General features: G+C 35.7%; 2 protein-coding genes across 2 annotated transcripts in view; both read right to left on the bottom strand.

Moving 5' to 3' along the window:
* Positions 1 to 281: 281 nt before the first annotated feature.
* On the bottom strand, positions 282 to 3871 carry LOC112520323. Its single transcript, XM_025128667.1, has 4 exons — positions 3251 to 3871; positions 1777 to 2037; positions 1595 to 1686; positions 282 to 1215 (listed from the first exon to the last, which is right to left on the bottom strand). Exons 1-4 carry the CDS (start codon positions 3869 to 3871, stop codon positions 525 to 527), a joined length of 1665 nt encoding a protein of 554 aa, XP_024984435.1. The 3' UTR covers positions 282 to 524.
* Positions 3872 to 14216: 10345 nt separating this feature from the next.
* Positions 14217 to 16847, bottom strand: part of LOC112520043 (putative disease resistance RPP13-like protein 1) — a 3711-nt gene continuing 1080 nt past the window's right edge. The window contains exon 2 of the mRNA XM_025128348.1: positions 14217 to 16843. Within this exon, the coding sequence (XP_024984116.1) occupies positions 14217 to 16843 (2627 nt within the window). The remainder of the gene's footprint in view (positions 16844 to 16847) is intronic.

The raw sequence follows: 16847 nt of genomic DNA, 5'->3' as shown, positions 1-16847 counted from the left end.
GTTATGTGAGCCGACTAATCTCTGGACGACCATCTGCTTTGCAGATAGCTCGGAGTCACCGCATTTGAACCTCCGTGGCCATAAGGGGATTTTTATTTCTCCTTCGATTTGAACATGAGACTTCCTGATACTTTTAACCTTTGGAGCCAAGGTCAAACCAATCAGGCACCACCCTTGTGGTTTAAGATATCTTTTTGACCCACATGATAAAAACAAGTCTTTAGATACAAAGAGATGCACAAGTGCTAAACTGAAACAAAGGCTACAATCTCATTAAGTCACAGTGGTTAAAAGGGGAACTTGATTTCATAACATTTGCTCAAACTAATCTAAAACAAAAAGCTACCATTCATTAGCCTCCTACAAATCTTTCTCCATCTTCCATTAGTTTTGGTTAGAAACACAACCTCAAAACCCCAATAATTCCTTGATGAACTGAAATGACATATTTGACCCCCCATCACAATTCACAACCTACAATCTCAAATCTTTAGTCAGTAATCAATCTGTATCTTGAGCTTAAACTACCAGGCTGCTTTCTGGACATGATCAAGCAAAAACCCATATAATTTCTTCCTCAAATTTTCTACCCTTTCGTCCCCACGAACCAAATCATCGAGCCACTGGTTAACCCTTTTGAGCTGACCCAAAAGACCAACCACGGCTCCTGAATCCTCTCCTTTCGTCAACCCAAACCCCTTGTTCAATGACTCCTCCAAGTAATTCAAAAACCATTTACGCGATGCCGAAAGCAGTTTTTCGGCTAAGTTTGCAGTTTCCTTCAAGCCATTTCCCTTGGACCATTCTAACCTTTCGGGAGTTTCTTTTTTTGTGGTGGGGACTGCACGACGCACTCTTGAACTAACTGGTTCGTGGGCTTTCAGGGTTCTCTTGGCTTCAGGTAACCGGTTCTCCACCTGGATTTTCTCTGAAGTGGTTTCAAGGACAACATGGTAATTTCCCTCACTATGTAGAATGTGTTTGTTCTCTTCTGTTGTAAACAAAGTAAATTTTGCAAGGTTAGTTCCTAAAGCAGCTTGTACCCATAATGCACTATTCCTAGGATGCCCTTTCGTTTTATCGACAGTCGATTTTGAGTCAATTAAGGTGTTGACTACAGCAGCTGATGTTTGAAGTTTCTGATAGAAGTTCAAGAATTGTTCAACAAGAGGATTCATAGAGTTCTCAGCAAGTTCACATATCTCTGCAAACACACTGAATAAAATAGAAAATTAAAAACATAAATTTTATGGATTAAGAAGCTTGAACAATAGAAACTTAGACCATGTTTAGCAACCATAAGCTAGCTTATTTTTTGAGCTTATTGAAAAAGCTCCACTGTTTAGCCATAAGCTAGCTTTTTTAAAAGCTGCTTCAAGTAATGTTTCAATAGGCTCAAGGGATTTTTTTCCAATCAATTTTTCAACATGTCCTTTTAAGTCCTCTTACAATGTTATATATCATATCAGCTAGTTTTTATCAAACATGACTGGTTTATAAGCTACCTTACCGGCTACTACGCCAAACATAGCCATGTAGAAATCGTTCTCTTTCAACAGACACAAGAGATGGAAATGGACAAGTGAAGTTGTACCTCATGCATTGAATGATGTTCTCCGTGGCTGAAGTTTCTTCTAACGCATGTACAGCGGATGAAAATCCCAGATTCCTATGACAAACAACTTCCTAAGAGGCATCATGTTTCAAACAAACGTTAGCTCGTCAAAATCTCCAATAAACTAGATTAACACTCCAATAATCCAACAATTTGAATACCTTTCCAAGTTCACGGATTGCAGGTGAAACAGAATCCCAAGAGATCTTTGAATCCGACCATGTTCTAGCACTAATAGGTACTTTCATAAGGTGGCTAGGTACAGGAGTGCAATTAAATGACGTTTTCAAGTCTTTTTTTATAGGTTTGCTTATCAACTTTTCAGAGACTATCACATTCTTGTTTTTAAGAGGTGCTAGATTCAAATTAGGCGGTTTTAGAATTATATCCTTCACCGAAGAAGCCTTCCTAGCTGAACGAACCTGAAAACCAAGAAAAATTCAAAATTCATACTACAATCGAAACTTAATAGGAAATATATGTGAAATCAAGATGCCATTTTGTGAAGGATAAGCAGATTTGACCATGTACCCTATTCCACAAACTGCAAATCAATATAATTCTAATTTACCTCTTAATAGTTCCACTAAGAGGTGAATCTTGTTTGGCAACATCTGAATCGTTAAGAGGTGAATCTTGTTTGGCAAAAAAAAAAATCTCTCTCTTAATAGTTCTAAAACCCTTTGAATGATTTTATATCATGGATCTCCCTTAACCATTAAAAGCCCTAATTTCATTGTACACAATTACCAAACAATTATATTTCATTTTGTACTATATCATGAGAGCCTCTTAACCATTCTGCACCAAACTATCCAGCAATTGCCAAACAGCCCCAAGGGGGAGTGTACTAGCATTTACCGTATATAAATATTATATACTTTTAAAATAATGGTTGCAATGGTTTTCATTTTCTGATTCCCCGTGTTGATTCTGTTACTTCCCTTTCCGCACATCTAAGTGAAATCAACCCTTTTGCACATTCTTATCGTTATAAACTATTTGGTAACCATGGGTTTCGGGACCAGTTTGTCAGCCTAATGGGGCTTGAAGTTAACTGGCAAAGAGGGACATGAACCAATGACCTGTGGAAATATGAAATCATGTTTTGACAACTGTGGGAGTACCGTTTAGCTTGGGCAGACCTCGACTAATCCCATGGGACTCAAGTTAACAGTCAAGCAAACCTCCAGTAGGCAGTAACCCATGAGGAGCCTTGAACTAGTGACCGATGGAAGCAAACCCAAAGGAAAAACCAATTGAATAAAAGGGTATTAGTTACCCTTTGGACCAATTGAGGTACCCAAAGGGTTAACTTATTGACTGAGTGGATTTTGGTCCACAAGGCTCTGAGAGTTAAAACATGCAACAGTAGACTCTACAACTAAATGCTATAAATTTATTGCAACGGTCATTAATTGGGTGAGGACATAGTGTTGAAAACAAAACTTCGGACATCAAGAAACGTACAAGTTACAAATCATTGCTCTATACATTGTACAAGTATTTCATGCACAAACTATGGTTGAAAATTTGCAGCCTTCATTGTAGTAATAATTATCATTTATGAGATCGTATTCAACTGTATTAATGAGATCAAGCGTAGTAATGCAAGAGAATCTTGAGAGATAATACCGGAGTAGAACAGAGTGGTGATGAAGGCTCTATGAGTTTTGTACCCGACCTGCCGTTCTTGCACGCCGGTGCCGGACTCCGGTCCCAAGACTTCCTAGACGAATAATCCAAACTCAATCTCCTAGTTTCTGGTTCATCACGGATCTTCGCATTTACCAATGAAAGCCTTCTGGTGTTACTCTCCTTGATTTTCCCCTCTTTCTTCTTCTTAGAGAAATCAACCCGACTGTTCCCGCGAATCAGCAACGAATCACTCGAGATCAAGTCCTTCGGATCACCGACGCACGGCCGCCTTTTCGGAACCGGCTTGACACCGCTAAGAACCGGAACAGGAGAGCCCGAATCGAGGCGAGTCACATGGATGAACTGACCTAATTGGATCTTATCACTGAGAATCAAATCGACGTCAGCCTCCGGCACAGAGACGTAGGCGGAGTGAACCGAGTCGGATACTCTCAAATAAAAGCCCTTGTTTCTCCTATCGAAATCGAAAACATCGTCTTGTGGTACAATGCCAATGACCTGAAGGAGAGGAGATCGGTGGTCGCCGGCGACCTTGGCGGTGGGGTTGTCTAGGTTTTGGAGGAGCTTGGATAGAACCCCGGGTGTAAGAGACGCCATGAAAATGAAATGGCAGGGAGCAAAAGCACCATGGCAGAGGGTGGAAAGATAGATTTGATATTTGAGAATCTCAAAGTGACATTGGATTGATGGATTATTTTGGGGGCAGGTGTCGAATTACGAGGCCGGCTTCGACAGCGGAAACTTGCAGAATTTTGCAGTGGGTTTTAAACAAGAGAAAGCTCAGGGCTTCATGGCCATGTGCACCAACAAAAGCTAATAGCGACAAGAATGAACACACAAAATCCTTTTTACATACCATCGAATCCTAACATGACATCTGTATTTTAACATAAAATAAAGGAGTAAATTCTAATTTTGGTCCCTATAGTTTAGTGAAATTTCTAAATGTAGACCTAAATTTTGATAAATGTAGAAATCACCTTCATGATTTGCATTTTACTTCGAAAGTGATCCCTCATCACTAATTCCGTTGAAAAACTATCCATTAAGTTAAAAGTAATTTCATCTTTTTTGCCTTCTTTTGTTATTTTTCTTTATTTTAACTTTTTTCTAAATTAATCTTTTTAATCAAATACCATTATATATATATATATGTATGTATATATACTAGTTGTGTACCCGTGCAATGTAGCGGGATGCAAAAATCCCAACATATTAGTGTAAACTAATGTATATAGATTCATGCATCAACACAATAGCATACAACATATGCCATCCTCAAAGGTGTTTATAGCCTAGAGCACTACACTATTGAGAAAACAAGTTCACCAAAGGGTATTTGGCCTAGCGGTATCGTAGCTCTTGGCTTCATAGAAGGTCAGGGGTTCAAACCTCACCATAGGTGAGGAAGGTGTGTGAGTTTATTTGTTGCATTTGCCGTATATAAATATTATATACTTCAAAAAAAAAAGTTGCATTGTGGGGTTAAAGCACCAATTAGGAGTTCTTGTACTTATGTGTGGATAGATCAAGTGCAGATCATATATTATGTAATAAGAACTAAATAAAACTCGACCTAAAGGATAACATAATAATAATAATAAGGAACCACGATAATGAACTTGATAATATTAGAGTTGACAATGAAAACTACAAGTAATCTCTAAGTTGTCATCCTTGATAAACTATAATACTTAAATGGTAATACAAGCAGCCAGAAGCATTTCCACGAACCAAAATATTATACAAGTTTTATCTGATTGGCAGGTTTGTGTGCTTTCTGCCAAGACATAAATAGAACCAAACCAAGACATGTTCTATTGAATCATCATTCTCATCAGTATTGCTTCTCTCAGACTCTCCAGCATTTGTTCTAGCCTTAAAAACATTGGGTCTTGCACAACAATTTCCATATCTGAAATCCAATGTCAAGGGATATATGAAGAACCGATTGTCTAAAATTCAAAATACCACTATGAATAACAAAGAATCTCACATAAACCTATAGGACAACACAACATAACCACATACCTCTTGTAAGACAGCACAACAGATTTCAAAAGAGATTTCGAAGACACAGGAGATTGGAGAGATTCCCGACCTGCAAAAAAAGCACCTGTATGCTTCAAAGAGAAACTTGAGAAATTTAAATTCTCACAATGTTGCAGCATCGATCAAATGCTTTAACGCATCCTATAAGCTTTTTATTATTTATGTAGTTGACCAATAGCACAAAATTGACATCGGTAATTTAACACAATCAAGGTGTAAGGAAAAAAAAGCAACTCACGTTATCATGTTTATGAGCAACACAAGGAATACTCATCTGGTGTGCTGCTGCTTAAACTCAACTTCCATCCCCTTTCACTCACCAAATATATAAACACATTCATTGGTCGTTTTGTTGCATAGCATTGGCTCTTCCAAGCTATAATCTCTCATAAATCACATTACATGGTAATTTAAGTTGTTTGAGATGTGTATTGAAAGAAGGTGGAGAAAATTTTTAATTTTAATTTTTCTAGATCAAGAACACTGAAGAATGAGAGACTTATGGATTGAAATATATAATACTATCAATGACAGATCCTTATTGACTGTTAACCAATGAAGAAAAGAAGACAAAAATAAACCACAAAGGTGGTGCCTGATTGGTTTGAGCTTGGCTTCAAACGTTAAAAGTACCAGGAGGTCTCAGGTTCAAATCCAATGAGGAATAAAAATCCCCTTATGGCCACGGAGGTTCAAATGCGGTGACTCCGAGCTATCTGCAAAGCAGGTGGTCGCACTGGGATTAGTAGGCTCACATAGCGGGTTGAATATCCAGGTTAATCAAAAAAAAAAAGACAAAAATAAGATGAAGAAAAACAATTATTTTCATGTACCTTGCGTTTGATTCTCATAAGAACTTGCAATAAAAAATTCTTTGACCATAGCCCGATCTTGGATACAGAATAACTATCTGTGTTTGTGCTAACATAAACCAACAATTAATGATAAACATAATATCACATATTTTCATCCTGATAAGTTTGAAGACAGGGCACACTTCTTATGCAGCAGACATTAAAAAGCGTACTGTAGAGTAGATTAACACAAAGCATGGTTATGGACTATGCAACTGGGAGAAATTAATTTACAAAAGAAAATTGGACAAAAAGAAAGCCACATCACCTCATACACCAAAAGCAAAACCATAAATCTGGTTTTGGTTTTGGCAGAGGAAGATTCATGAAAAGGAAGAAGAATTAGAGAATTGAAGGTAAAAGAAATCTGAACCTTCACAACAAAAACACTGTGAAGGTAATCTTCATAATGTTTTGCTGTAAAATTTCAAGTGTAAAAAAGTGGTTTCACGAGTCTCATGAAAACAGCTTGGTCTCACATGATCCCAAGTAAGTGTGTGTGTGTGTGTGTATATATATATATATATATATACTAGAAAGGTACTCGCGCAATGCAGCGAAATACATATCGATGTTAATGTTTCGTTTTATTCTTATCTCTATCGATGCCAAAATACGATTTTATGTGGTTTTAAGAAAACGTTAATGTTTTTATTTTTGAATAAGATATAAATTTGAAGATATTATAAAAATTTGAAAAAATAACATGATATAATTTTTGGTTTAATAATTTAATTTTTAAGTTTAATAACAAAGCAATTTATTTTTGATATAATAATATAATTTTTTATAAAGATAATAACTAAGTATTTTGTTAGAACTCAATGATTATTCTAATTATATTTCAAATTTTTTATAACTAAAATGAAATGTTTATCATGTATTTAATTATATTTGTCTGCATTTAGTTATACGAATTCAAACATAAAGCTTTAATAAATTGTAGTGTTACATAATTTACTTGTAATCTTTACGCATAAAAAATAATTTTAAGAATTTTTGTCAAATGCGTATAATATACTATAGATTTCCACCAATAAGAAATTTTGAAAATAATATTTAAAAGAGAAATAATATTTTATTGAATGAAATAAACATTTAATAACATAATCAATGTTATAATCTTTAAAATGTGGAATCTGTTAAAATTAAATGTAAATTTGTTTTTTATTATATTTATTTGCAGTTAATTACACGAATTTAAATGAAGTTTTAATAAGTTGTACTTACACATAAAAACTTATAATTTTAAGTTTTAAATAATATGCATCAATAACAGTACTTGATGCATAAAAAAAACAATCAAATTTTTTCAAGTCAGACTTAATCAAGCTTTTTTAGGCCAAGTTTTCTCAAACTTTCCCCTAAAAGTTGTGGTCTGATAGGGGTTTTGATCGGGTCAGGCCTGGGCCATTACAGAGAGACCGACTCAATCTTTGGAGGATGGAACCGAGAGTGGGACCAGTTGGGAACAATCCGAGTTAACCGGTTTACCCATCGACGACAAATACGATGGTTTAAAAAGCGAACAAATTAGTTTTCACCCATAAATCAAATGCCAACAAGTTCTCAACTTGACTTCAAAGCCCAATTACCCCAATGGCTTAATTCTTCAAACTTGCCTTCCAATTATGCTAATCTTCCATACAAATAACAAACCATCAAATCCAACCTTCCATTCACAATTCCATTCCATCAATGGATTCATCTCAAATCCAACCTTCCATCCACAACTCCATTCCATCACTGGATTCATCTCAAATCCAACCTTCCATCCACAANTTTTTATTTTTGGTATAATAATATAATTTTTTATAAAAATAACAACTAAGTATTCTATTAGAACTAAATGATTATCCTAATTATATTTTATATTTTTTTATAATTAAAATGAGATGTTTATCATATATTTAATTACATTTATCTGCAGTTAGTTACACAAATTCAAACATAAAGCTTTAATAAGCTGTAATTACGCATAACATACTTGTAATCTTGAATTTTAAGTAATACGTATCAATAAATAACACTTTATACATAAAAAAATGATTTTTAATAGTTTTTTTGGTTTTTTATTTTTATGTTCATTTGTGATCACAATTGATTACATGGAAAATTATTAAAAGAAGGTCCCCTACATATATACATGTATTTATATAATCATATATTGCTTAGTTTTATACATTTGTATGTATACTATAATTTAATTCTTTTGATGATATTGAGTTTATAACAGATATCAAGAACATATAAATGGAAAGTAAGATACTAACAGAAAAATGAAGAAAAATGTGTTCTTGAAACGAATAAAAATAATGAGAATAAGGCTTAGGCGCTGTTTACCAAACGCTTATCCGGATAAGTATTTACTAAGTCACATTACCTTACCGGATGAATATGACAATGACCAATAATTATATCTAGTAAGAGCGAGACAAGGACCGAGAGTCTTATCCGGTAAGTGAAGACGATGACTCTTATCACGGTTAACACTTATTAAGTAAATTGTTGTATCCAATTCCGTTTCGGTAGACTAAAATCTTACTGGATAAGAAAGTGATAGTGTTGAATTTTACCGGTAATCGTTTACCGGGTAAGTGTTTTGTAAAAAGCCCCTTAAACTAGATAAAATTTTATATTGTATAAAAATATAAATAAAATTTCACCAAAATTATATAGTAATTAAATAACAATATAAATAAAGGTTATTAAATTTATAGTAGTAAAATATGGTATTGTAGTTGATGTGTTGTATAAATATGAATAGCAAACATCTACAACTTGTTAAGGAAAATAAAAACAGAGAAGGAAGCGTGTTCAGGGAGAAATCGAACAGCAAGGGCGGCAAACCACGGCGAGCCACGGGGTGGTGATGGAGGGATCGGTCATGATTTTTTGTTCATTTCAGAAGAGAAGGCTTCATAAATGTGACTCTCTCTATCGTGTATGATTCGAGGTTATCTACAAAACAATTGGATTAATGAGGCGCAGAAACTGTTTGATGAAATGCCCCATCGGACATGGAACTCAATGAACGAAACCTTAGAAGACGCTCTCGAACTTCTGAAGAAGATGCCAAAGCGTGATATAGTATCGTAGAACACGATCCTTCAGATATGCACAGCAACAAAAATATTGCTTAAAGCTCGGATCTTTTTCAAGATGATTCCTGATAAAGATTGAACCACTTGGACTATAATGATTTGCACGTATCAGAACAAAAAATGCTTCCCAAATTCTTCAAAACAGAATCAAACCCGATCAGGCAATGTTTACTGGTTTGATTTCTGTTTGTGGATAACCTGGGTACACGGTTGGGGGGAAGCAATTCACTTATGCAATCATGATTGATGTTCTTGGTATAAAAGGGATGTTAGCCGAAGCATGTGAATTGGTTAAACATTTGCCACTTGAGTTTCCAGCATATACGTGGGAAACGATGCTGAGTTGTCATGGGTCCACGAAAATTTTGAACTCGGGGAAATGGGAGCATGAAAGCTTTCTGGTACGCAGCCTTTATATGCTGGGATGGTTGTGCTTTTTTCAAATATATATGTTGAAAGAGGTATGTGGGAAGATGCGGCTAAAGTTAGAACTCTGCTAGAATGTCATGGAGTGAAGAAAGATTTGGTGTGTAGTTGGATTTTGTTGAAGGATCAGGCATTTCGGTTTGTTTCCTAGGAGAGATTGCATATCCAATAATTACGCAAGAGACATCAAAACATGGAATCTTCTGCAACAATGTGCTGTAAGTTTTAATCTTCTGCAACAATGTATTGCAAGTTTTAATCTTCTGCTTTAGCTGCCTTACACACTACTCTAGGATCCGTTGAACACAAAGAGGCTGCTATTTATGACAATAGAAACAAGGTTGTTATTATCGTGTTCAGATTTAAGCCAATACTCACGGAGGCTGCAGTTACAACAAGATTTCAAGTTTCAACACACCAAACATAAAAGTTTCATCGTTCACTCAATTCCATCTTTTAGGTATATAATTAACATCCAAAAGTCAATTATGGGGACAAAATACAATAAATAGAACCAACCATGCTTTTAGATACTTATACATATACAATGGTCCTACCAAGGAAAAGAATCAAGATATATATAAAAGGCCTCACCAATATGTGTATATCATATGAAATTTCCATATATACAACTGTTTCATATTTTTCTACTTGTTTTTTTCAAAATATTTATTAAAATGAAGTCTAACCTATTTAAATCTTTAAAATACTTCCATCCACAAAGAATCTCAAATATTCTCAATTGAAACAAAATACAGTTTTAAACTTTACTGTTTTTTGAAGGTCGGGCATAACGCCTATAACATGATACTACTAGACCATAAAATGATTCAAATATTCATTAAGCAATCCACCAAAAACCACCACCTTTTTTATTGACTCTGTAAGAGACATAGATGACGTACCATGATCAAATAATTCACATCAACATCAAGGATTTGGGAAATGATCAGCCGCTAGTCAGCTTGTAGTTGCCTTTTCTACCGATGCACCTCAATTCTCAAAGAGGATGTGCCGGTAGTATTTGTCTCCCGTAGATCTTCAACTTTCAGATATCAAGGTTCTCAAGGCAGGGGAGGCGTTATAAGATCTCTGAAACTAATTCCACCTCCATAAAAAATTACTGATCACTAGAGTCATTAGAGATGGTGGAAGAAGAAACGATGTTGAAGTCACATCTTTTGCATTTGCAGCAAATGAAACTACTCCTGAACTTGTTAGTGATGTTGGGTAATTTTGAATCCCCCATTTTGACATGGGCTTATTTAAGCATCATATTGTTAGGCTTTTCAAATTAGGAGGCCACAACCCAAAAGGAAATGAGTAAGCAATACTTGGATAATTATGAACAAGTCTCCCAATGATGTGAGACTTTCCAAATGCTCATGAGGAAATAACTTCAGATTCTTACAATGATAAACATAATGCACACTTACAAATGTTACCCCTATCACCTTAGATCGTCTCGCATGGTTGCAAAAGACTTAGAAATTTCACTAAGTCTTGTGTTTTTCAGCTTTCGTTAGCCGTCACTTGAAGGTTTGTACAAGGCTGTCGTTGAACAGCTTCAACTGTCGCTGAAAGGGGTCAGCTATCGCTGACAGCCACTACAATAAAATTGAGTTTTTAGGACGCCATCACTTTCAAAGCGTCCTATTAGATTACTCTATAGGGCACAATATATAAGACCAAAAATAAAAGGTCCTATCTAAAGTCGTTTTAAGGGATCCTATCTAAGATACCTTCTAGAAGCACCAAACAAGCTCCAAATACCCCCTGGAGTATGTACATTAAGTTTCATGAGCATTGGATGCATATAACTCAATTTAACCCCATGACTAGTTAACTTTCATACTTCAATTTTCCTATTACAGCACTGTGTTCTAGCCCTGTTTTACCCCACTTAACCTCAAAATTACTCAATGACTTCTAAAGATGAATTAAAATAGACTCGATTATATTTCAAAATGGAACTGACCTCATATCTACAGGAGTTCTCTTTGATTTTATATGAATTTTGCAACACAGCAGTTACAGGCTGTCAAGATTCAGTTTGACAGCACTGTACGAAGTGCACTTTTTACCCATCTTAAAGCTCTAAATAGATCATGACGTCTCTATAAAAATAAACTAAACATTCATACCTTTCAAATGCCACTGTACTAATCTTTATACGATTTTTCTATGATTTTATACAATTTTTCTAAAACAGGGTAAAAACATTGACTTTCAAGTCCCAAAATAGCCATTTATACCATTTCATGCTCAATTCTATACCATATTGTACCAAATCCAAATGTTTATCATAAAATAGCATAATCTTCATAAAAACTTCAGAAATCTGTCTTAACTCTAAAGTATAAGTCTTCAGACTTTCTAACTCTAAACTGTAAGTCTTAACTCTGAAGTATAAGTCTTCAGACTTTCTAACTCTGAACTGTAAGTCTTAACTCTGAAGTATAAGTCTTTAGACTTTCTAACTCTGAACTGTAACTCTTTAACTCTGAAGTATAAGTCTTCAGAGTTTCTAACTCTGAACTTACAGTCTTAACTCTGAAGTATAAGTCTTCAGAGTTTCTAACTCTGAAATGTAAGTCTTAAGTCTGAAGTATAAGTCTTCAGACTTTATAACTCTGAACTATAAGTTTTAAGTCTTTTTGCTAGACCTTTGCCAATTTCTCTCGTTTTCTTTTCTTCTTGAACCTCACAGGAACAATGAATAGAAAAATCTCCCCTTTTCCTTTTCTCCTTTTATCTGGGTCCCCCCCCCCCCCAAAAAAAAAAAAAAGAGATTAAACTCTGTTGTTGGAGATAAACTCCACAACCGAATTCTCCCCCAACTTCGGCAGAGACTAAGTCTGTCTCTCCATGACTCACGTCTCTCACTTGACTTTTTCAACATCCCTTCCATTACTCTATTTCTATCATCAATCCTTTTTAGTCCTCAACTTTTACATACTTTACAAACCACCCTTAAATGTGGGGTGTTACATGGTGTGTGTAATCCCTCGATGTGTGCATTTTCTTGGGTCTGAGAGAATGATGTGGCTGCTGTCCCTGACGTGCTTCTACTGTTGGTTTCGCTGCAACTTCTACTTGCTGCTGTTTTGTAAGAAAATTAACATCCAAGACTCAATCACGTGGACAAAATGCAACAAATAAATCAGTTTAGGGGAAAACCGTAAAAAAAATGAAAAACTGAGGAACACCCTAATAACCATTGATTTGTAGGGTATGCACATGTGCATAGAAGTAATTTGTCTATGCACAAGTGCAAATGGAAAGATTATATTGTTTCTCTTTTTGGTTTTGTAAAGAAGGATGGGATGAAGTAAAAACATACAGACAATTATAGGGAGTACAAATGTCCAATGTTTGATCACAGTGTTCTACTTGAAATATGAAAAAGCATACCCAACAATCTTTGATTTTTTTTAATAATTTAAGAAGTAATAGGCTTATCCCATAATTTTTAAGTCAACTTTAAAATAATAATAATAATAATAATCACCACTAAGTACGGTGTTGATAATCGTTTCCTTCATTGTATCTTGGGAAGTGATTCGCTATAATCTCTATGCACTATGTTATATCGAACGGTAGGGGCGAAATTGCTTCAAGGATAGAGAGAACTCGCCTTGAAGCAATAAGTAGTAGGTCTCCTCTACACATTTCATTCCTTTAGATTTAGAACCATAAAACCAACAATCTTAAAGCAAGTTTTGAGCAAAGATGGTGACAAAGAATCTTCAACAAATGTCGCATGACATCGTGAAGTTGGAACGCTTTGACACAGGAGGCTTGAAAAGGTCGCAAAAGAAGATGCATGATCTTGTTTTAAATTTATACTGCAAGCATACGGGTCATGTAGCATACATGTCAATCACAAGGAGGCGATAGACTAAACACGGACTCGCTCTGGACTATGGCCCAGCTACGGGAAATCATCAATATTTTGATTTTTAAGAAAATAGAATAAAAAGAATGTCGAGACAAAAAAAAGATAACGAATATCAGGTAATGTCAACTTCGACTTCGAATTTTCAGTAATGATGAGGATTTGTTACGTAAAATTACTTAAAATTCAGGATCACAAGTAAATTGCATGTAAATATGACTTATTAAAACTTCATTTTTGAGTTCATGTAACTAATCATAGATAAACATAATCAAGTACCGGATAAACATCTTACTTTTTTCCTTTTTCATTTTACATCATTATTTTATAAAAATAACAATCACATATTAATTAGAAAAAATATGTTTCTAGATAAATTACAATTAAAATTTCACAACAAAACATTGTGAAGCTAAAAAGAATCTGAACCTTCACCAAGTATAAAAAAGTGGTTTCACGAAAACAAATTGGTATCACGTGATCCCAATCCACCAAAAAACACCATCTTTTTTTAAGACTCCATAAGAGAAAGAGATGACGTACCAGGATCAAATAATTCACAGGATTTGAGAAATGATCTGTCACTAGCCATCTTGTAGTTGCCTTTTCTACCAATACTCAATTCTCAAAGAGGATGGGCCGGTAATATTTGTCTCCCGTAGATCTTCAAGTTTCGGGCATGAGGAGATATAAAGGTTCTTAAGGCATGGGAGGCGTTGTAAGGCCTCTGAAACTAATTCCAACTCCATAAAATCATTGATCAATAGAGTCATTAGAGATGGTGGAAGAAGAAACGATGTTGAAGTCACATCTTTTGCATTTGCAACAAATGAAACTACTCCTGAATTTTCTCCGAATAAGGTTAGATGAACAAGTGATGTTGGGTAATTTTGAATCCCCCATTTTGACATGGGCTTGTTTAAGCATCCTATTGTTAGGTCTCTCAAATTAGGAGGCCACAACCCACAAGGAAATGAGTAATTCATACTTGGACAACGAGATATCTCCAACCTTCTCAAAGATGTGAGACTTTCCAAATGCTCAAGAGGAAATGACTTCAGATTCTTACAATCACTAATCTGAAGATGTTCCAGGGGAATGATTCCAAAACCTTTATCTGAAATGGATTCTAAGTTATAACAAGCATAAACCCAAAGAACCCTTAGAGACGATGGGAGCTCGTGCAATGATACCAAATTTTCACAATAACATATTTCCAACTCCCTTAAGCTCACAAGAAACTTGCACGCCTCCGACTCTGATTCACACAAATATCTCAACTCATCACATCCAAGGATTCTTAGATGTTCAACTGCCCCAAGAAGCTCTCCATTTAGTTGAGCAAGTCCTTCAATATTCTCTATTCTCAACACACGAATTGATGAAGACGCACCAACCATGCTGTTAAATACATCTTTAGAACATCCTTCTATATGTAAATCCCCAAGTGACGGTATTAAATCAATTGAGATTTCAACTAGTTTTGGACAATCCCTTATAAAAACATTACCAAGCCGAGGAAACGATCTAGCAATTCCATCATTGTCCCCACGTCTAGTTGACCATCTCTCCCAACCTTGCATATCATCAAATCTCAAAGTTTCAAGTGATGGAAATACAATGCCGTGGGAAGAATCAGTAGGTCCAAACAACTCCAAACCCAAGGTCTTTACCCCATCCATGCCTTCCACATACAACTCCTTAAGCGACTGTAGATGTCCGAGTGCTGGTAAACATGTACACCTTCTACAACCACGTAATBTAAGTTCTGTTAACCGATCAAACGAGGGATTCCCGAMCCAACTAGGAAATTTCATTCCCCCATAGAACAAAATCTCAAGCTCTCTCAACTTATAATGAGGCCTTAGCCCTTCAAGTACTTCATATTCACTCGTATGATTCCGAGAATTATCAAAGTCATCACTCCATTCCATCACCAAATCATCAAGACCCTTCTTTTCTTGCAACTTGGCATCATTTGCTTGGATAGGACTTTTCACTTTATCAAGCCCCATAATGGAAAGCCGACCTTCAAGATCTGATAGACCCTTAAGCTCGGATATTTTAAACCCATTACCTCCTTCAATAATGACCTTAGGTAGAATTTGTAGACCCGTCAACCCACCGATACCCAAGGGCATCTTGTTCAACATAGGAGTATCGCTGATATCAAGATGTCGTAGGTTTATCAACTTAACAAAACTGATGGGCAAGTTAGATAACTTCTCACAACGACAAACCAACAACCTTTGTAGATTATAGAGGTCACTGACTTGTTCCGGTAACCGTTCGATGTTAGTATATGAAAAATTGAGGTATCGAATATGCTTGAGACTACCAATGGAATGTGGTATCTCAGATATCGAATGATTATATAGGCTTAGCACCTTTAAGAACTGTAGTTGGGGAAGTAATTCGACAAGAACCTTGTTTGATAAGTCGAAACCTGACCAGGAATTAAGTGAAACAGGTAAGAAAGTTCGCAAGCCTCTAGCTCTTTGTAATTCCTTGAACTTTCTATATGTTCCATATTCTCGACCAATAAATGAAACATGACGGAACTTTTCGAAAGATTCATTCATGTCATACGTGTCCATTTTATCATCCAACCTAAAGAAAAACTCTCCAGCAACACTTGTGGCCAAGTCATTAATCAAGTCATGCATTATGTATCGCGATTGCTCAATAGTTGACGTCTGAAAAAAGGACCTTGACTTTAGCTCTTCAAAATACTCACGACCCAAMCTCTCCTTCGATTTCCTTCCATTTGATTGGTTCAAGAACCCTTCTGCCATCCACAATAAGACGAGCTTGTTCTTGTCAAACACATAGTCCTTAGGAAATAAGGAGCAATATGCAAACAATTGCTTCAAATGTGAAGGGAGGTCATAGTAGCTTAATCTCAGAGCCGGAAGAATCTCTCTTCCATCGTCCAAATTCCATATCTCATTATTCAGCACCTCCTCCCATTCATCATCCTCTGTTTTTGTCCTCAACATCCTTCCAAGCGTTATCAAAGCCAAGGGCAATCTGCCGCATTTCTTCACAATGCCTTCACCATGCAATTTAAGTKTTGGATGCTTGTCAAAGTTWTGTTCGTCTAWTGCATATTGAGCAAATAAAGACATAGCCTCTTCTTCTGACAAAACCTTGAGATCATAAGGCTGAAAAGAGTTCATGACCGATGCAACCTTGGTCTTGCGGGTCGTCACAATAACTTTACTTCCAGGTGCCCCTAC

Source organism: Cynara cardunculus, assembly GCF_001531365.2.
Source record: "Cynara cardunculus var. scolymus isolate 2C chromosome LG 10, CcrdV1, whole genome shotgun sequence".
Taxonomy (NCBI): Eukaryota; Viridiplantae; Streptophyta; class Magnoliopsida; order Asterales; family Asteraceae; genus Cynara; species Cynara cardunculus.
This window is presented reverse-complemented; position numbering and strand designations above follow the sequence as displayed.